Genomic DNA, 23330 nt, shown 5'->3' with positions numbered 1-23330 from the left:
CTTAGATATTTTTCAAGAAACAAAGTGCTTTGTTTGAGGTTAACTTTGACAAAACAGAGTCAGAGAATATTGAAATGTGAAGAGACAAGAGGTACTTGGGTGTTCATCTGCCCAACTATGTCTTTATACAGATAATGAAAGAAAGACCTATAGTAAGTCTAGGCTATTTGTCTAGGGCCACACTGCTATTTATTTGGTAGCAGAACAAGTGCTGTATTTCAGTGTCCTGAATATCAGACAAATTCTCTTAAAAAAATCTTTATTGAGGGATATTTTGAGGGATATTTATCATTCTCGCATTTCAAGTGTACAATTAAATGATCTCTAGTAAATTTACCAAGTTATGCAATCACTATCAGTTTTGGAATATTTTCATCACATCAATTAGATCCCACATGACCAATTATACAAGATCTAGCACCACTCTCTGTCCCAGGATACTTCTAATCTGTCACCACAGATTTGTTTTTGTTTGTTTGTTTGATCTTTTTACTATATTATGCTGATAAAAACATTTTTGTCTTCTATAATTTTTACAAATACCATCAACATGGATTTCAACACATTTTCTAGAGTATAATAATCTTACCAAAAACACTGTGTTTATCCTCTGAAACTGTCTTAAAAATGAAAATATAGGGGCACATGGGTGCCTCAGTCAGTTAAGTGTCTGACTCTTGGTTTTGGCTCAGGTCATGATCTCATGGTTTCGTGGGTTTGAGCCCCTCATCAGGCTCTGTGCTGACAGTGTAGAGCCTGCTTGGGATTTATTTTCTTTCTCCCTCTCTCTCTGCCCCTCCCCCACCTCATGCTGTCTCTGTCTCTCTCAAAAATAAACAAACTTAAAACAATGAAAATATATATCTTCTTTCCTCTGGTCAATGAGGTTTGAGAAAATTATTTTCATACAATCATTTTTGGTACAATACTTCTAACTGACACGGCACCCAAATGAATGAATGCATATCATTAAGACAAGAAAAACTATTTCATTTCATAGGATTCACTTATTCCTGATAAAATCTTATTTCTTTTCTAAACAGAATCAATGTGTGCTTCCTTTCAAGCTATATTCTTTATTTTGTTAGAAAAACATAAAGAATTGGAAACATTAGAAATAAAATTGGACATATCACATCTGAGCTGAAATGCCATTAATAGAGATAAGATACAAGATTCTATTTTTAGGCCAGAGAATAGAAAAATGTATCCAATAATCACAAGAGCAACAACACACTTAAACTCAAAATTCTCACAGGATTTCTTGTAGCATGTGATAGTTGTGCTCACGGGCTCAGATAAAGCCAAAAAGTATGATTTGAAAATATGAGAATACCAATTGTCATAAACAAATAAAGTAATTTAAATGCAATGATATATTCATCCTTACCCTCTGCACAGTCTGTGGTGATGTCCCATTTCATTCCTAATATTGGTAATTTGTGTCTTTTTTTATTCTTTGTCAGTGTTGCTAGAGGTTTGTCAATTTTGTTTACTTGTTCAAAAAACCAATTCTTTTTCACTGAATTTCTCTATTGTTTTGTTTCAATTTCACTGATTTCTGCTTCATCTTTATGATTTCTTCCTTTACTCTTGCTTGGATTTTATTCTGTTCTTCTTTTTCTAGATTTAAATTTTTTTCATGTTTTTAAAAAAAAAATTTAATGTCTATTTATTTTTGAGGGAGAGAGTGGGACGAGGGAGGGTCAGAGAGAGAAGGAGACACAGAATCTGAAGCAGGCTCCAGGCTCTGAGCTGTCATCAAAGACCCCAATGTGGGGCCTGAACACGTGAACCATGAAATCATGACATGAGCCAAAGTTGGACGCTTAACTGACTGAGCCACCCAGGCATTCCATATTTTTTCTAGATTATAAAGGTGGGAGCTTACATTATTGACTTGAGACTGTTCCTTTTATCTAATGAACGCATTTAGTCCCTTAAATTTTCCCTTTCAGCATGGCTTTAGATACATCTCACATATTTTAATATGTTATATTTTAATTTTCATTCAGTTCAATGTATTTTTTTAATTTCCCTTATGACTTTCTCTCTGACTCATGGATTATTTAGAAGTGTTATTAGTTTCCAGAAGTTTGGAGGGTTTCCTGATATCTTTCTATTATTTATTTCTATCTTGAATCCATTGTGTCTGGAGAATAGAATTTTAATTCTTTCAAATTTATTGAGATTTATTTTATGTCCCAGATACGATCAGTCTTGGTATATGTTCCATAGGCACCTGAAAATAATACGTATTCTCCTCTCATTGGACAGTTTTCTATAAATAAAAGTTTTTTTCTATAAAAATTTCTATAAATGTTGATTATAGGATGTTATAGTTGTTGGTATTTTTTTATATGCTTGCTGAATTTCTACTTAGTTGTTCTACTAATTATTGAGAGAAGGGTAGTGAAGTCTCCAGCTGTAATTGTGAACTTGACTATGTTTCCTTTCAATTATGTTCAGTTTGCTTTGTATATCTTGCAACTCTGTTGTTTGGTGTATACACAGTTAGGACTTCTGTATCTTCTCAGTAGATTGATCTTTTTATAATAATAATCCTCCATCTCTAGTAATTTTTCTTTGCTCTGAAGTCTATTTATCTAGTATTAATATAGCCAGTTTTGTTTTTCTTTGATTGATATTTGCATGCTATATGTTTTTCTATCTTTCAACTTTTAACCTTCTATAGTATTATATTTGAAGTGAGTTTTTTGTAGACAGTATATAGTTGTCATATTTTTAATCCATCCTGGTAATCTCTGACCTTTATTTGGTATATTTAGACCATGAGAATAAAATACTGCAGAAGAATATGCTGTGTGATTAGGTGATGAAGACTGCAAAAATAGCATTAAATTATCTACATCCTCCTAAGCTCCTTATCTCAATTACTGGTACTAGACATTAGGACTAGAAATCTCAAAAACGTCATGGGTTCCTTTCTCTTACCTCCTAATAATGCCTAATAGCTAAAATTTACAGAGCACATACTTTGTGTGAGACACTCAGCTGACCATTTTATATCCGTTAACTTATTTATTCTTCATATTTTAGTAATGGGTAACTGAGGCCGAGAGTGGTAAGGATTACAGCAATAGTGACTCAACTGAGTTCTACAGGAGGTGTATGTGACTCTACAGCAGTAATTCTCCATTACCCTCAAGGTTTGCCTCTGTAATTCCACTAGAATCCATCCTACATTTGCCATTTCTTCTACCAGTACTGAAGCTCAGATCCCTTTCCTTTTGCACATGATTCCAAAAACCTGCTAACTGGTCTCCCTGACACCATGTTCTACTTCTTCCGAGACATCTTTCATAGGGTCCCCCATTATCTTCTTATACCTTGAATGGCATAGTGGAAAACATTTGGAATCTGAGTTGAATTTAGATCACAGTTCAAAACTTAACTTTGTATATGACCTAAGCAAGTTGGTTAACCTCTCCACACCTCAATTTACTTATCTGTAAAATGGAAATAATTTTATCTCCCTTACAGATTATTGTATTAAATTACATTTCACATGTAAAGTACCAAGTATACTGCTTGCACATAATAGACATTCCATATATATTTATTTCTTTCCATATATATATGTTTATATATATAAATATATAAATATTATATATATATATTTATTTCTTTCCTTTCCTTAAATGTGAAAACAAAAATCAGTGGTCCCCCTGTTTGCTTTTCGGATACAGTCAAAACTCATTACTGTGGTGTACAGGGCTCTTCGACCCGGGTCTAACCTCTGTTTCCAGTCTCATTTCTCTGTACACTATGTCACTCCCCCCAGATTCCATTTGCCTTTGCTCTCATTATTCTCTCATCCTGGAATACAATTTCCCTACACTTCTGCCTACTGGAATGATCTTTTGGGACCCTATTTAGAAACCAATTTCTCAATCATCTTTTCCATATATTTCTTTCCCTTCCTAACGTGTATGAATTAATCCCACCTCTCCCTTCTTCCCACAGGTCACAGTGGGTTTTGGCTGGATTAGGAGAATGAAGTATTATTCATATTTTATCACAAACATTATGCCTTGAAGTATCAGGATGTTGAAGAACAGAGGGTTTGAGACAGATAATCCTGGATTGGATTTGACTATGCTATTTACTTTTATCCCCATGGCTCAATTATGTTATCAATAAAATTGGGATGACAGTGTCTCTATTTTATAAGGTTAATATGAAAATCAAATAAGAAAATATATATCAAGTGCTTAGTAAGAAGTTAACACATGGCTTGCATTCAGCAGCATCAGTAAATATTTGTTATGATGAATATTTATTCTAAATTTGTTACTCTGTTGTGATACTTTTCATCATTTAAAAAAAGATAAATTTATAGTCTGAAGGTCTGTGAGGATTAAATTGGAAATGTGTTTAAATATCTAGCACTGTGAAACACAGTGCCCTTTATGAAGGCCTTTATTTTCTTGTCCTTACTCTCTTTTCCTTGAGTAACTCATGTGTCTTCTTTATTCTGGTGTACTAAACATTTAAATGAAGGTAACAAGATGACACATGAAATCTTACTTAAGTTGAATATATGAAAATATTTCAGTTACACAGTTTTAAATAAAATTCCAAAATTAAATTATTAAAACTCTAATTTATCGTTTTTCTCACAAAGTTCTTACTTGCTCTGCTATTTTTGTTTTTAGTGTCTTTATCTCTTCTCCTTCAAACCATCCTGGATGGTCCGATTGACTTAATTCTTCAAATATCTGTACTTTTAGATGCCTAAAAGTCACCTAATAATCTAAAAATCATCCATATGATTTTAATTTACATTAAAATTGTCAGTCACTGGAATTATTCATGAGTTAGTGATAGAATTCTAGCTTCCAGGGCAGAAAGTCCATGATCTACTCCTGCCTAAAGCAGATTTCTTTTCAAGTGACAACACAGTACATTGGAAAGAACACTTAACTAGGTATTAAAACACCTGAGTCCTGGTGTCAGTCCTACAACTATGACTTACATGACCCTGAGAAAGTGACTTCCCTTGCTATCAATTCTCAATTATAAAATGAGAAGTCAGAATTCCGTGGTTTTGGGTAAGTGAAATGATTTTACATGTTATGTCTTTTTCTTAAATTGAGTGAGTCAGATAATCAACACAGTACTTCACCTTGTTAGAAGAGAAATTTCAAGTAACTCTTTCATATTGTAATTTCACCCTGAATTCACCTCGAGGCTTATAATGAAGAAATAAAAAGTTCAATATGCCCAAGGTCAGTAAGTCTGAATCAATTATCACAGCAGATTATTTGTGCTAATGTGTTTACATGGCATGCTCTCTCCTACTGAAGCATTTGTGAGGTTTAGAGACTGCTTTTCATTTCCAAATAAAAAGCTCCCAGACACCTACGCTCAGGAGTACAGCAATAATGGATTATCATTATTCCTGACAGCGTATGCTAATTCACAGACTTTTAAATGGAAAAAAGCAGAGACTATGAAATGACTAGTTTTATGTTCCCTGAATCTATCATTTTTTTTATCATGCAGTAAATGTTCATATACAATTCAGTCCCATAATATTCTATTTTATTTTTATACAAAGAGTATGTTCTACTATGACCTTCTGATGCACTTGTAACTATCATTTATTATACAGGGCTCTTAAATATAAAAAAATAAAGCCTAAAAACCAATACTTTTAAAAGATGATTTCATTTTTTCCTGCTTTAGGAAGTTAAAATATGAAATCTAAAAACCTACAAAGTCAATGTTGTAGATTCATTCATTCATGCACGCATTTCTTCATTCAACAAATACTTTTTGAGGGCTCACCATGGGTCAGGCACTGATATAGATGGTATAGAAAATAAATATCAACAAGGAAATATTCCTTTCCCTGAAGGAGATTACATTCTATGTGGATTTGACAAAAATGTCATGCAGTTCCAGTCTCCAGAAGAAAATGGGTAGTTGTAGAATTTTACAAATGTTTCCATAAAACACTGTATTAATTTCCTAGGGCAACTGTAACAAATTATTTAAACTTAAGATAGTTTAAAACAACAGAAATCTATTGTCTCATATTTCCAGAGGCCAGAAGCTCAAAGTCAAGGTGTCAAAAGGGCCATATTCCTCTGAGGCTCTAGGGATAAACCAAGGCTTCTTGGTTTATAATAGTATAACTCTAAGTGCTATCTCCTTCTTCACATGGCCATCTTCCCTCTAAGTGAGTCTGCGTCAAAATTTCTCTTTCTTAAAAGAAAGAAATTTCTTTTAAGAAATTTCTTAAAAGCACTGACACCAGTCAGTGAATTAGGGCCCAGTCATATACATTATGACCTCATTTTAATTTTATTAGGTTTGCAAAGGCTCTATTTCCAAATAACACCACATTCACAGGTACAGGTGGATACGAATTTTGGAGGGGGGCACACTAGTCAACCTGGTACAAAAATGAAGATAAATTATACCAATGATAACAGGCTTCTTGTGTGTTTTATCTCCTCACAATTAATGTTAATTTTCACTTAAGATTTAATATTTTTTACTTTTAGTCTCATTTTGAAATTATTCTTGGACTTTCTGAATAGCCACAAATCTGTGGGTGACATTCTGGTTTGTGACTCAAATTCTATAGTATTTTCTTTTTCTGACATAGGATTCATTATTTAAATACTAAAAATATTTAAAATGTTTACAGTCGCAGCTTGTTGGGCTAAATGTTTATAATTTTTACAATAAAATTAGTGAGGAGAATCTGACTCATTACAGACCATGGTCACTTTATTTTGTCTGAGTAGGATCATATGATCCTTTTCCTTTCAGATCATTTAAAATAGTTTTTTTGTCATAAGTGCCATTGGCTAACTCTTTAAAAAATGTGAATAGAAAATAAACTATACCCCAATTAGGATTCCCATTCTAATCAATCAATTATCAGGGCAAAATTTTGAGATAATGCCCTGCACTCACCTTGTATTCTTTCTTCTAATCTAAAAATAGCACAAACCGCAAACCCAGAGTATTGATTTGCAAACCCCAAAGGCAGCACAAACAAACCTTCAATATAGCACAAACCCTAAATGCTGTGTGAACTCCAAATTGACTACCAAACTGAACTCTGAGCTGACTACCACCATAGACAACCCATACTCAGTACCCTACCCCTGCATCCTGCTTGCCCTTCTAGTAATAGTTTGGGTTCTCTTCTTTCTCTATTACCTAATAAACTTCCATAAGCACAACCATCATCATCATCATCACCATCATCAAACAATTTAGGTATATAAAACATAAAAGGTGAAACCCTTTCCCCATCCACAATGGGGAAAATGTAGAATGGAATGTAGCCTTTCGTATCTTTTCTGTATGTAGAATATATACGTAGGCTTGTGTGTCTACATATCTTTTATTCGTATATACGTATAATTTGCTGAGTAGTTTTCTGGTAGGTGTTTTTCTATAAGAAAATTGGGTTATACTTTACATATTATTTTGCAACTTGCTATTATCACTCAAAATGTATTGAAATTATGTTACCCATGGAGAACTTATACCTTTACCTCATTCTTTCAAGACAGTTTTCTGATACATTTAGGTTATTTTCTACTTGGGGGCTTATAACTTTACTTGCTGAAATAAATAAAATTATGTGTTGATATTTGGTGGTGAAACTAAATCAGAAATAGGACTGTTGGTAAGTATATGCAGTTTTTATTTTATAACCAAATACAATTAAAAAGTACCCTAAAGATGACATCTATCTTTTTATTTCTTCATTTTCTCTCTCTCTCTCTCTTTTTTTTTTTTTTTTTGGTGGACGGCAATCTGAGATGCTAAAGATGACCTATTGTTTTTATTTACTTTTTTTTTATTATTGGTGAAGTTGAAAATATTTTCACATGCTTATTTTCCGCTTGTACTTCTTTCCATTGCTTCCATGTTATATTTTCCTTTTTCCTGCTGGGATGTTTATCTTGCTCACTTGGAGAAATTCTCTATATTAAAACTATTAAACTTTACTTCCTATATGCTCCAAATATTTTCTCCTGGGATCCCATTTGTTTTTTTACCTTTGCTTTCAGCATATATTTCTACATGGACATTTTCAATTTTTCTGCAATCAAATCTGTCCCTCCTTTACTTTGTCATTTCTGTTTTTCATTCCAGATTTGTAAAGGTCTTCCTCACACATTATTTTAAAAGAATCATTAATACTCAAATTATTTTTGCATATAACATGAAAAGGAACCTAATTTAATTTTGTAATGGATAGTCAATTGAATCTTATTCGGAAATCTCATCTTTGTGACCAGCTATATTTGGTTTCTTGACTGCTTAATTTATTGCATCTTGCCATTAACAACCTGTATTAATTACTGTAGCTTCATATTATGTTTGTAAATTCCAAAATTTCTTGGTTATACACAAGCATTTATTCTTGCAAATCAATCTTAGGAAGAACTTTTTATGTTTCAAAATAAAATTCCATCAGTATTCCACTAAGATTTTTATTAAAATTGTATTAAATCTGGGGCACCTGAGTGGCTCAGTCAGTTAAGCATCTAACTCTTAATTTCAGCTCAGGTCATGATCTCACGTTGATGAGCTCGAGCCTCACATTATGCTAAGCATGGAGACTGCTTACCATTCTCTTTCTCCATCTCTCAAAAAATGTATCAAATTAATAAAATAAAATTGCCATGTTTACAATATAGAATTTTCCCATGTGCAAATACTGTTTCTTTTGTCTCTTCTTTATTCAGGATTTCTTTCATCATAGTGGTGTTTTTTTAATGTTATTTTCATATATTTTTATACATTTTTATTATTCTGAATGGGACCTTTTTAAAATATATCTTTTGATTGGTAACTGCTATTGATGTCTTAACATTTACCTATAATTCAGCAACCTTACTAAACTCCCAAATTAGTTCTTTTTTTAAAGAATCTCTTCATTTGAATTTCTAGGTAGACAAAATTTTCACCCGAAAATTATGATAAATTCCTCTCCCTTATTAATATTTATATTTCTTATTTCCTCTTCCTGACTGTTTTAGGACCTCTAAAACACTGCTATTAAAAAATAGCACTGCTTTAAGTATTTCTTTTCATCTACAAAAATTGAGCCCTGCCCAGGTCTCTTTTTCCCTCACTTCCCTAGGTCAAGTGCTCATATTCCATATTCTTATAATTCTCCAGCCTAGTTCTATTGTAGCATGAATTACATGGAAATATGATTGTTTATGAGTTTGGTATGTATAGTCTATAAGCTCTTTTTTTTTTAAATATAGTTTATTGTCAAGTTGGTTTCCATGTAACACCCAGTGCTCATCCCAACAAGTGCCCTCCCCCATGCCCTCTATTAGCTCTTAACACATGACATTCCTCCTCTTCATTCCTATAGACCTACCAGCTAACCCAGTACTAGTACATAATAGTGGTTCAGCTAGTCTATTCTCTTGCTTCTCATCTCTCTTCATTTTTGTCCTCCCTCCATATTCTAAAAGAGGTGGAAATTCTATTGATTTTACTCAAATTCTGTTAGGTCTCTCCCTGAATCTCTACCCCTATTACTTGTCCCTTTATTCATGCTTCCATTTTCCCTCACCTGGACCAATGGTTTTCTAACTTAAATAATAGACCAGTCTCTCTTAAAGGAAAAAAAAAATTCTATTAGTCTTACTGTCAAATCAAATTTCTAGATTTTGCTTAAAAACATGCAAACAATATTTGATAAAATTCCTTACACTTCTCATACAAATCTAAAATCAAAACAAACTTATACATTAAATCCTTTTATAATCAGTAAAATTAAAATTACTAAATTAGCTTAAAGTGACAGTACCATTTTGCTGAAATTAACATGCCAATTTTGGATTAAAAATGTAAAGATGTATGGGGCACCTGGGTGGCTCAGTTGGTTAAATGTCCAATTTCAGCTTAGATCATTTTCTAACAGTTCATGAGTTCAAGCTCTGCGTCAAGCTCTGTGCTGACAGCTCAGAGCCTGGAGCCTGCTTCAGATTCTGTGTCCTCTCTCTCTCTCTCCCCCCATCCCCCTCCCTCTCAAAAATAAGCATTAAAAACATTTTTTAAGTGTAAAGATGTACATGTAAATCTGCTTCTACAAAATCTATCTCTGTGTATTTACTTCTGTGACTCTCAAATGGAGACTATCCCTTAAAATAAGAAAGTTTCTCAAGCAAGTTCAGACTCTGCACAGTCTCCCCCCTTATCCATGAGGAATATATTCCAAAACCCCTAGTGGATGCTTGAAATCATTGTTAGTACCAAACCAGAGCAAACTATGCTTTTTTTCTATACAAACGTACCTACAGTAAAGTTTAATTTATAAATTATGCAGAGTAAGAGATGAATAGAAATAACTAACAATAAAATGGAACTACTATACCAATGTATTGTAATAAAAATTACGTGAATTTGTTTTCTCTCTCCCAAAATATCTAACTGCACTTTATTCATTCCCTCCTTATAATGATGTGAGATAAAATGTCTACATGATGAGATAAAGTGAGGTGAATGACATAAGCACTGTGACACGCAATGTTAGGCTACACCTGACCTTCTGACCATCTTGCAGAAGGAGTATCATCTGCTTTCAGACTACAGTTGACTGTGGGTAACTAAAATTATGAAAAATGAAACTGTGGATCAGGAGGACTACTGAAATAGGTACTCAGCAAATGTCAATTTAATGAATGGGTGAATAAAAAATAAATTAAGGCCATTTCCCCTTTGCCAAAAGTTGGTATCATTCATATAATGCTTTGGTACAGTAATGAACCTAAATATCGTCCCTCTGTTTCTTCTGCTTCTGTCACACATGTGAAGTTGATGAAGTTCTTTGCCACAGCAGAAGGGCAAACTGTACTTTATAGTATACGTTTTCAAAGTTTTCAGCCCTTTAGGGTACATGGCCCTAAAGTTAGGTTCCCAGGACCCTTTAGAGATAAAGAGAACTCAAGACTCTTCCACAGGGAATAATTCGAAAAGGCTGGTAACATATCTCACATACCCTAGACTATATTTTTCATCATCCCTACATTCAAAGAATTGGGCATGAAGGCACCCAAATCAAACTCATTATACATTCTCTCTTAACAATTTCTCTTAGAAGAGAATGCAAATTTTAGTTCTGGGCTTCCTCCAGCCACACTTAGGTCTGGATATAAAATGCCCATGGCAAATAGGGTGACCAACTATTCTGGTTTTCTGGAACTGAGAGGGTTTCTGAGATGCAAGAATTTCAGTGCTAAAACTGGCATAGTTATAGGCAAACAGGAAAGCTGATCATCCTAAATTAGCAAAATACCATGAGCCTTCAGGCCAATTCCCCTGTAAAGACATATTTAAGCCAATCCAGGAGTAACTCTAGGCTTTTTAGGTAGTGGGCACATACATAAAAAGTGTCTGTTAACGATCTTCTTTCCCCCTTTTTTTTCTGGATTCTAACATTTCTTTAGTTAGGGATCTCAAACCTTACCATGCAACAGAATCACCTAGAAGCCTTGTTAATTTAGGAGGTCTGAGGTAGGGCTCAAAAATGTGCATTTCTTCCAAGTTATCAGGTAATGTTGATGACACTGGTCTGGGGACCATTGCTTTAGAAGTTTTGCACTTTACTATCTTCTTCTGAGATTAACACGTAATCAAAAAAGAAAACAAGTCAATTGGAAGCATGAAGGCATGAATCAATAACATAAAATACAGACTATTGTAAGATTTAGTCTTTTTGTTTGGTCATTTCTTAAGCACTTTTCAGTGGTGAGTACATATTATTAAAAACCTTAACATACAAAGTTTTAAATATAATCTAAAAGGTTCTAACTTTCAGGAAAGTTTTTGCAGAGATGTGAGGGAGTTCTCTATTATTGGCTTTACTTTAATGACTGTGATTTCTCTATGGAAAAGTGAGCACAGTATAACACAGTTCTGGGGATGTTTGGCTCTTTTCAAAGGCGCTCAAAACTAACAGCTGAAATATACTTTATACTACCTCTGAATCATAGTTTCACAATTATCATTTTTCCTAACATTCTAAACAGGGGGATAAAAAGTGCATTTTGATGATATAGTCTACATATTTTTCAACCAATGCAAACTTTTTAATGTAGCAAAAAATATAAAAGCAATTCCAGGTTGTAAATGTGCACTCAATTTTATGCCCAAATTCTGCTTTTGGAAACACCCACTGCTGCCCCCACCAAAACACAAATTTTGCCTTAAACTGTGAAATTCTGTTCTTTCCCTTCAAAGAAAGGTTCCGAGCTGTCCTCATTTAGATGTTACATTTGACCTAGGAGAAACTAAACTGTAGCAGAATTTAAATCCCGTATCTGAAAGGTTTCTAGGGAAATGGGTCTGAAATAAGAAAAAAAACTTTACCATTTTGATGAATAAAATGAATTTCTAAATGGCCTAATTTCAGAAACTAGTTTTCAATAATAACAATTTTGGTTTTGTTCCCAGCGTTCTGGTGGTGCCCTTGCCATTCCCTTGTGTGCATTCCAGGGGACCGTGTCTCTCCAAGCGCCCACGGGAAAAACCCTATCTCTTTCTACCTATGAGGTAAGTGCAGAAGGACAGAAAATAACCCCGGCCTCTAAGAAAATAGAAGTCTATCGATCCAAAAGCGTTGGCCATGAACCAAACTCAGAAGATTCACCCTCCACATTTGCAGACACCAGTGTGAAAATACACTTGGAAGTTCTTGAAATTTGTGATAATGAAGAAGCCTTGGACACTGTGTCAATCATTAGCAACATCAGCCAGTCCTCTACACAGGTCAGATCTCCATCCCTACGCTACTCGCGGAAAGAAAACAGATTCGTGTCTTGTGATTTAGGAGAAACAGCCTCATACTCTCTCTTTTTACCTACAAGTAATCCTGATGGTGATATCAACATCTCCATCCCTGACACTGTTGAAGCACACAGGCAGAACAGTAAAAGGCAGCATCAAGAGAAGGACGGCTACCAGGAGGAAATCCAGTTGTTAAATAAAGCTTACAGAAAAAGAGAGGAAGAAAGCAAGGGCAACTTGTGATCGTTTTGTCTAATAAAGGCAAGAATGGTTCTGCAAGTTCAAACTACTAAACACTTTTGTTCTGAGGCTATCTGATGTCCTTTATTACCTGTTGGTTTACATAAGCATCATAGATTTAGCAGTTAATTGTTCTTAGGAGGAGCAGCTGGAAGTAGTGAAGAAACACTTAAGTGCTTTTGATGTATTACCTGTAGATCACACACTGTGGTATTTAAATGTTTTATTTCTTATCTGATCCCTAAAGCTGTTTTCTAGATCAAATACCAGCCTCATTTACTAATGCTTTTGCCTATTTGTCATCTTCAGAGTAAACAGAAAGTTGTATAAATTCAATGAATATATTATTCCCATTCTCATGTTTCAATGCATGATACTAGCCTTTACTGCAAAGGGCAAAAAGATATTTAGGGAATGGAGGAAATGTAGCAAAATTCTGAGTTGTATTTGAAGAGACTTGCCTACATGTGCCTAGCAAAACAAGCTTACTACAGTTAACTGCTTTAGCTTTACACTGATGTCTAGAAATTATAGTCTTATGTAAAACAGCAAACTAGCTAGCTTCCAACTTTGAAACACGCATGTCCATAGCTGTAAATAGTTGTTTCCTTCATTTCTGTAAAATATGAATTGCTTACTAAATGTTTTTCTTCCTTTCTCTCTAAAATGTATTTTCCTTTCATCTTTTTACTATCGAGACTGTCCTTGAAACAAAATGTTGTGTGTTACAAGTGGAATTAGTAGTCCATAACTAAAATATTATTGGAAAAGTTTGTATATGTACATACCATCATTTCTAGAATTGTATTATTTGAATGGAAATTGGGGGAAAACACTGGCACATTAAGTTCCGTGAGGTATGCTCAACTAGACTAAAAAAAACTGGAAGTTTTTCCAGGTGAAGCAGAGGAAAATCCTCTAGGTATAAAATAAAAGTGTTTTTAAAGCTGCAGATTTGGCAAACTTTCTTAGCCATTCTTCAAATATAGGATATTTTAGTACAAATATCGTTCTAAGTTTAGGTGCTTTTTAGTTTTTTTCTCAAAGATGTGTATCTCAAGCATATTCAATATATATTATTGAGTGTAAGATATACATTTCAAGATTAATTTTAAAATGTGTTACATAGCAAAAATGCAGGAATCATCTTGTCTGATTATTAGTAATGTATATCTCAAAAATTATGAAGTAATTTTTCCCTGAAAATGCTTTATTCTGATCTTTCTTTAAACATACATTAAATGTATTACTTAAATGCTTATTTTTGAAAGTTATTGAGTTGACATTTTACATGGTATTTAACTGTGAGCACCATCACATCTTACTCACATAATCTCATAATCTTATTTACTATTGACTGAGTGAATTTTTTTAATGATTTATTTTGGTTTCAATTTTATTATACTGAATCAGAATTTTAAATTATTTGCTATGGGCTTTGAGACATTCCATCTCCGGAAGATTTTTTTTTTTTTTTTGTCATCAAGAAGTCATTTTCAAAATAATTCTCTCAATGGACTTTCTCTCTCATATAAACTCTCAGTCTCTCATCTTCTAAATTTGTGAACCAAATGCAATGCTACTAGTAATGTTTGTAAAGCAAGCCTCAAATAATGTACAACATATAAATTCAAATTCAAATATATTATTATTAGAGATATATTTTATTTATTTATACAAATATATTTTATTTAAAAAGACTTTTTATCCCTAAAATTAGGGCTATTTTAACATAATGACAAATGCCCAGATCAATCAAATATTACAAATTTATGGCATTAAATTTCTGTTATAAAAGCAAAAGTTGAACTGAATAATCTAATAATGTGTTGTAAAAGGTAAGTTTTGATATATTAAATTTAGGTGTATAATATTGTGAAAAAGAAAGATGATTTTGTTGCTTTTGAGGACAATTTTTGTCAGAAAGGAAATCAGGAACAGGATCACAATAAAACTTTAAAAATAATAAAGATTTAAATACAAATAAATATTTTCTAACTGGCACAGTTCTTTAATGCATAGGAGAAGATGATGGAAATCAAGAGTTAAAGAGCACAAGAACTGGACTACAAACCAGTAATACTGTGTTTCCCTCCTGTGTCTATTTTCTTTTCACTGGACGTGGGCCTATGCTAGGAGAACTGGCAAAACAAAATAAAGAAAGACAAACAAACACAAAAACTAGGATAGTCCCATTTAATTGCCTTTAGCTGTTGAATTAACTATACACTAGATACATGTAAAAGTTCTGCTGTATTGACACTACTTGGATTATTTAGCCCAAGGCCTTAGTTTGAGAGGCTAATCAGCATCATTATACTAATCTGTGATACTTCAAACTCCAACCCAATTGTAGTTGAAGCCACAAGAAAAATCAACAGGGGCTGTGCCTAAGCACGAATGCCACCCCCTAATCCAAGAGCACACTGTATGTATACACTGCATGCTAGCCAACTTGAAAATAAATTATGTGGGGAAAAAAAAGAAAGAGTAAGATTAAGCTGTATCAGTATAGAGTGCACTTACTCTTTAAAGTGATTATTGATTGCATATGGGACATCTGGGGGATCAGTTGATTGGCTCTTTGACTTTGGCTCAGGTCACGATCTCATGGTTCATGGGTTTGAGCCCACGTCAGGCTCTGTGCTGACAGCTCAGAGCCTGGAGCCTGCTTTGGATTCTGTGTTTCCCACTCTCTCTGCCCCTCCCCTGCTTGCACTCTGTCTCTGTCTCTCTCTCTCAAAAATAAATAAACATTAAAAAAAAATTTTAAGTGATTATAATTGCAAAAATTTGTTTCTGGTATGGGACAAACCCTTATAGATATCTTGCACTATATTTAAATAGCTTACTCTGTTATATAGTTATTATTAACAAATTATATATTTCATATAGTTTGTATAAATAGCTTACTCTGTTATACTGTTATTATTAATAAATTCTATATTTAATATTTCTATAAATTCATGAATCTGAATTAAAAAACTACTTATCTAATAAAAATATCACCATCTGGTGGTGGCTCCTACAAACTGGAAATACATAATCTCTAAAACTCCCATTTAATATAAACATATATATAATCCCGAAGAGTTCCAAGAGTTGTGACTGACAGAGGCAACCATTCTGAAGACAGTAACCATCACAGTATTACTCAGAATATAATAAAAACCATCTGGTTATGCATTATTTCAAAGCTTTTCTTAACATGGCTTTTAGTATTGGATTTCATAAATAGATTTTCTCTTAATTTCTTATTTATTCTATTAAATTACTTTCATTCATTATAATATAACATTATATCATTATACCATATAGAATGTCTGCTCTATGCTAACAATTGTCCTAGGTACTTAGGATTATGACTGAACAAAAACAACACACACACACAGACACATGCACATTTATATGAGTTTGAACCAACTGAAAATTTAGAGAACACAGTCCACATAAGACTTCCCTCACTTCTGACACCAACTGCAAGTTTAGGGTATCCCCAAACCACCATCAGTTTCAATAATTAACTGCAACACATAAAATTCGCAGAAAGCTGTATTCTCACAGTTATGGTGCATTTCAGGGAAAGGATACAGATTAAAATCAGCCAAGAGAAGAAGCACATATAGCAAAGCCTGGGAAAAGTCTAAATGTTGAGCTTCTGTTATCCTCTCCCCAGGGATTCATAGACAGCATTCCCTTCCCAGCATCAGTGTATGATAACATATAAGGAATACCGCCAACAAAGCTCATTGAACCTTGGCATCCAGTCTTTTTTGGGGCTCCATCATGGTAGGAGTAGAGTAAAGCATGGTTGACAGCTCAAATGACTGATTTCCAGCTCCTCAGGAAGTCAAGCTGATATGGAATAACACAAAACTCCTACTTTAAATCACACTGTTACTACTTGGCTGGCCCAAGGTCCCTAGACCAACAGTCACTTTTATTAAGCATGACATTTCAAGAACTTAGAGTCCACCTCCCCAAAAGGGCAAAGGCCTGACCTCTCTTTGTATGGAGTTAAGGTCGATACTATACATTTATATATTATATAAATATATCTATCTCAGGTAATGGTAAATGAATTGATAGAAAGTAGGTACCAGAGGTAATGATGATGAGGAAGAAGTGGTTTTTTTTTAATACCTTAGTTAGGAAATGCTTCACTGATAATGTACTATTTCATCAGAGAATCAAATAAAATGATGAAACATGTTGTGTATCTAAGGAAATCATAGCTCTAGCCAAGGGAGCATCAAGTTTCCAGATGAAATATGCCTTTTACATTTTATGAAACCATCCAGGAGGTGAATGTGAATGCAGATGAGTGAGAGAAAAAGTGGTTGGAAATGAAGACAGATAAAAGCAGGGAGAGACAGACCATTAATGCCTTGCAGACCAGGTATGGACTTTGAATCTTTTTTTAAATGAGGTGGGAAGTGATTGGAGGTTTCTGAGCAAAGAAATGACACATTTGATTACAAAATCACTGTCTGTTGTTGTCAAGGGGAAAAGATGATACAAGCACAAATATGATTACAGAAGAAACAGGAGGTTATTTTAATAGTCTGGGTTAGAGATATTTGCTAGAGATGGTGATGGTATTGTATTCTGATTCAATAAATAGGAAGGATTTCCTTGGTAACTACATAAGTCACACATTTCTTTTTCTTCATTTTTTTTCATTTATTTTAGAGAGAGTGCGCATGTGAGCTGGGGAGAGGGGCGGGGGGGGGGGGGCAGAGAGAATCCCAAGCAGGCTCCATGCTGAGCATGCATGCTGAGCTGATGCAGGGGTTCAATACCATGACCCTGGGATCATGACCTGAGCCAAAATCAAGAGCTGGACACTCAACTGACTGAGCCACCCAGATGTTCCACTTACACAGTTCTTAAATGTTTTTCTACAGAGCCTGTAATTTGAGGTAAAAAAATAACCTCTGGCATCTATTTTCTGTTAATACCTTGGAATATCCCAATGTCTCTAATGTCCTGCATGTATCACAGAGGCTAGAAGCCTGAAAACGACATTTTCCAGTCTCTCTTGCTGGCAAGTTTCAGATTTAGCATCTGCTAGAAAGAGGAATTTGCACAAGATCTGGAAGACAGGGGTGTCTGGGTAGCTCAGTCAGTTCAGCATCGGACTTCAGCTCAGGTCATGATCTCACGGCTCACGAGTTCGAGTCCCACATCAGGGGAGATTGCTTTGGAACCTCTGTCCCCCTCTCTCTTTCACTGTTGCTCCCCCACTCATGCTCTCTCTCTCAAAAATGAATAAACATTAAGAGAAGATTTGAGAGACTTGAAGAAAAGCAACGGCAGTTAAAAGCTTTTAAAAGCAGTTGAGGCTTTCTCCTCTAAGGTATGGTTCTGGGGTCTAGGGTCTTTCCATCTTTCATTTTTTATTATCATTATCTTCATCCATATTAAGCTGGCAGAAGGGCAAAGGGCATAGAGGATCCAGTAAGGACTGTTCAAGGGATGGCCTGGAGAAACAGCACCTCAATCACTGTAGCTTCTGCTCCACTGGAGACCTCTCAGTATACAGACATTCCTAACATCAAAGGAGGGTAAGAAATAGACATATCTGTGCAGAGGAAGAAGAAACCTAAATCTGGTGAACAGCTAGCTATCCAGTCTCTAACACATGCTATGGCCCCACTAGGCAATCATACACCACACACTAATAGAATATAAATAGTGCCCCCTCCCTGGTGTCATCAGATGCAGATATACTGTATTCCACAATCCATGAATGGTACATCTTCCCAAGTTTGAGTTATTTGATCTTGACTCTAGAGCAGACAATACTGGTCCAAACATAGATCAATTTGTTTAGGTGATCTCTTCCCCAGCTCAAGATACAAAGAAAATCATATTCATATCTTTCCTACAGTCTTGGGATTTCAACTTCAAAATCCATAAAGAACCCATACACAAACATTTACATATACTAAAACACATGTTCTTCTTGAGAATGAGCATGAATTTGTTGGCATTGTGCAATCAAAATCCAAATACAAAATGACCACAATGACAGTCTTCTTCAATATCATGGAGAATGGTTTGGATTCCTGGAGTCACATTGTTTTAAAACAGTTTATTACAGAGGACAATATTTACCTTCACATAAGCATAGTCTCATGAGTAATTTTTCCAGCAAAAAAAAAATAAAACAAAACCAAAACACCTCAGGAGTGAATATTAGTCTCTCCTACTTAGCAGAAATACAATTCCCAGAAGCTTTAAAATGTGAAGGTCAAAAAATATTAGGGTTTGGACAAATCCATGGTCAGCTGGTTACAGTAGTGAAGATACCTATCTACTTGCTTATACCTTAAGACTTTGTTTTCTATTATTTTTTAATATAGAAAAAAGTATTGATTATTTTTTTCTTAGTACTCATTCATAACATTTTCCCCTAAATTCCCAGATTGTCTCCTTAGATTGGGCAGAGAAAAATCCACTAATTTAATGAGATTATGTAGTTTTCAAGGAAAAGTATGTTATGCAAGACACCCAAGAAGATTTTTAACATGAATACTAAAATCCATGTTTCCTTTATTTTCCTTTTTATGAGAAGCAGATGGAATTAGCAGACAGGGGCAATAATTTATAGTTACAATGACAAAACATCTGCTTTGCCTGGTATAGTCCCAATTTACAATTGTTTTCCTGGCATAACAATTAATAGTCTCCTCTTTAACTCTCACAGAATTGGACACTAAGTTATCCAATCACACAATAGTTGTGAAGCAAGTTATACCTCATCTATGTTTTCCCCCCAGAAGATACAGGTAACCTATAGTAATTAAAAAGGAAATAGGTAATGTCTATTAATTTCCTGCTAAAAGTACCTCTTATTTGCTTTATATACTTCTATTAGAGAATAAAAAATTTCTCTTTCAGTATTTTGACTGAAATAAGAAAATTATGATTGGGGGGCGCCTGGGTGGCTTAGTCGGTTAAGCGTCTGACTTTCACTTAGGTCATGATCTCGCGGTTCGTGGGTTCGAGCCTCGCGTCGGGCTCTGTGCTGACTGCCAGCTCAGAGCCTGGAGCCTGTTTCAGTCTGTGACTCCCTCTCTCTCTGGCCCTCCCCTGCTCACGCTGTCTCTCTCTCTCCCAGAAATAAATAAAACATTAAAAAAAAAAAAAAGGAAAATTATGATTGGATATCATTAAGACCTACCCTGAAAGAAGATAATAGTAGGAGAACAAGTATATTAAGTATATTATGACTTCAGAAGCTTAGCATAAAGGTGAAAACACCTGCACTCCCACAGCTAATGTAAAATGCCCCAAATCACAAAGAAAGCAGTGCCTTCTGGAGGCACTGAATTGTTTGGTGACTTAAATTCAAAGAGGAAGCTGAACCCAGATACTATCTTCATTTCACAGAGAATAAAGGGACAGGAAATACTCTGATTGATCTCAGCCTCTTATTGAAATATTTACAATTCATTACAACTAAAAGCATCAAAATATGCTCTGGACCAAAGCATTACTTATGTTAACTTTTCTCCTGCAAATTCCTCTACTCTTTTCCATCCTACTCTCTGCACCAAGACACTGACGTGCACCAACCACATGAACAGACAGAAGCAAATGATCTCTGCTTCCCATTAGGTTTGGTCAATGGGGACTTCCATCAAGAAATCAGAGACAAGAAAGAGAGCAAGGTCAGGGTATTTATTCCTCTCTTTATCTGAAAAATCACCTTGGACTGGATCTTTCTCTTTATCAACAGTCACTGCTTCTTGTAGAAAGCTGATTCTATGCCACTTTCTTTCAAGATGCCAGTACCTGCTCTCTTTCTTCATTCACGTGGGCCTAGAGATAGTAACATTGCTGCTTCTACTAACTCCAACTTACTGAAATATTTTTTAGTCTCTTAAAAGATTTTTTTCATCTGTATACATATAATATGTATATGTACAAATGTTCCTTGAATTACCATTTTAAGATTGCTATCTTTTTTCTGTAGAGACTCTGACATGTCCACAATCTATAACCTTTCAATGTGTGTAACTATCTTGGCTGTACAGTGGAAAGAGCACTGGGATAGGAATCAGAGGCTTAGTTTCAATCTCCAAATCTAATTTTTTTTTTTAATTTTTTAAGTCTTTATTTTATTCTGAGAGACAGAGACAGAGAGCAAGCTGGGGAGGGGCAGAGAGAGAGGGAGACACAAAATCTGAAACAGGCTCCAGGCTCTGAGCTGTCAGCACAGAGCTCAATGGGGGGCTCGGCCCCATGGACTATGAGATCATGACCTGAGCCGAAGTCTGACGCTTAACCAACTGAGCCACCCAGGTGCCCCATCTCCAACTCTAATTCTGACTCCATCACTGTTTCATCTACACTTAAACTCTCTAGAGCTCAGTTATTTTTGAGTGGATATTAGAAAGATTAGGGATGAGGAGAGTCTAGGCAGATAAGATTATCTTAAGACCTCTTAACCATACCATTATATACAAAATTCTAAAATGCTAACTGAAGGTTAAGGATCTGAAATTTCTCTGAATTATATAGAAATCCTATGACGAAGATAAGATTCACTTCTTTATTCAAGAAGAATAAATGGGTGGATCTGGGTAGAATACAGGTTTGGTATTCGTCGATCAAAAGCCCTCAGTGTTTACCAATTTTAGACTGAAGACCAAGAGAAAATCCTGATTTGTCTAAAAGATTCCCCAAAGGTAAGAGAAACAAGGAAGCTGGTGATAGGAACTGACCAAACTAGTATAAAGGAAGACAGATCAACTTGAGATAATGAAAAAGTGAAATCAACCAGAAGTCAGAAAAATATAGGGATTCAATAATTAACTCTTCTCTTTAGCACAAACATTGGATACACTAAAAACTATAACCAGAGATTTAAAAAAATTTTTTTCAAAATGTTTTCCTTTCAGAGCTATAAGCAGGAAATGTGGTAAAAGCTGAGATAAGGAAGGGAGGTCAAAATTCAAACACCTCTTACTCTCTTGCCCCCACTCTCCCATATTCTCTTTCAACAATAAGACTCCCTTATTCTTCTGCTTCCTATGTATCAGGGATTTTCATTTCTTCATATCATCCTTCCTAAGGCAGACTTCACACTCTCCTTTCTCTGGAATTATAATTGTGAAATGTCTACTGAGGAACATGATTTATAGGGTTTCATCTTCCCATCTCCACCCAAAACAGCCAGATCTTCACACATCTAAGACTACTATTATCAGCATGTCCCCTCTCCGCACCACCAAGAAGAGGTCATAATCTATTAAGGATTCCATTTTCCAAGGGGAACACTAAACAAAAGTCCCATCTGGTCCCTCATGAATATTAGACCAATGAAAAATTACTGTTGAGTTGTTAGGGTTAACCCTCACAGTTCTGGAGGCTGGGAAGCCCAAGATCAAGGCACCAGACTTTCTTCTGTGGAAAGAGAGAATGAGCTCTCTGATATCTTTTCTTATAAGGACACTAATCTCATCAGATTAGAGCACCAACTCCATGAACTCATTTAATTGTTTCCTTAGAGGCCCCATCTTCAAAGACGGCTACACTGGGAGGTTAGAGCTTCAACATTTAAATTTTGAGAAGACACATCAGTTCATAACACTTTCTCACCTAACAATCCACACCATCTCCTTCGAATTTTGCCATAACCATCCCCAATATGCCTACTAACTCTTACCTACTGCACAATTCACATACTTGTCATATTGGGTATGCCCAATAAATTCCAATAATCTATTGGAACTATTCAATAGTTTTAATCATATTTGCCAAGGACACCAATGTTTCTCCATCTGCTCTCTCTGTGCTTTTAACTCATGTAGCCAAACACTTTCTAGACATCTCTATTTGTATGTTTCATAGGCTCCTCAGACTCCACATGTATTATTTAAACACATTAACTCAACCCTCCCCTGGCCCAAAAAAAACCTTCCTCATCCAGTCTTCTTCATTTCAAGATATGGTACCTTCTTATTTGGTAATCACTCAGATTGTAAATGCAAGAGTTATCTGACCATTTCCTCTAATTATCCATATCCAGTGAATCATCAAATCTGATATTTTTATCTCCTAATAACTCTTGATTCAGTCCTTCCCATGTTCCATCTTGCCTCCACTAAACCACAGCCTGTTAACTAGTCTCTCTATATCTACTTTTTCCTCCTCCATTCGTTTCTATTCAAAACAGCCCAAAATAATATCTCTCCTACTTAAGTTTACTGCTGTTCTTATGTGGCATATTAGGTCCTCCATGATTATGCTCCTTTCTACCTCTTTGGCTT

General features: G+C 34.9%; 1 protein-coding gene across 1 annotated transcript in view; it reads left to right on the top strand.

Annotated features, from left to right (window-relative positions):
- GPR149 (G protein-coupled receptor 149) overlaps positions 1 to 13640 on the top strand; it is a 63902-nt gene extending 50262 nt beyond the window's left edge. The window contains exon 5 of the mRNA XM_039217687.1: positions 12475 to 13640. Within this exon, the coding sequence (XP_039073618.1) occupies positions 12475 to 13050 (576 nt within the window). The 3' untranslated portion in view covers positions 13051 to 13640. The remainder of the gene's footprint in view (positions 1 to 12474) is intronic.
- Positions 13641 to 23330: the final 9690 nt, after the last annotated feature.

Source organism: Hyaena hyaena, unplaced genomic scaffold (assembly GCF_003009895.1).
Source record: "Hyaena hyaena isolate Hyena2069 unplaced genomic scaffold, ASM300989v1 scaffold_712, whole genome shotgun sequence".
NCBI lineage: Eukaryota > Metazoa > Chordata > Mammalia > Carnivora > Hyaenidae > Hyaena > Hyaena hyaena.
This window is presented reverse-complemented; position numbering and strand designations above follow the sequence as displayed.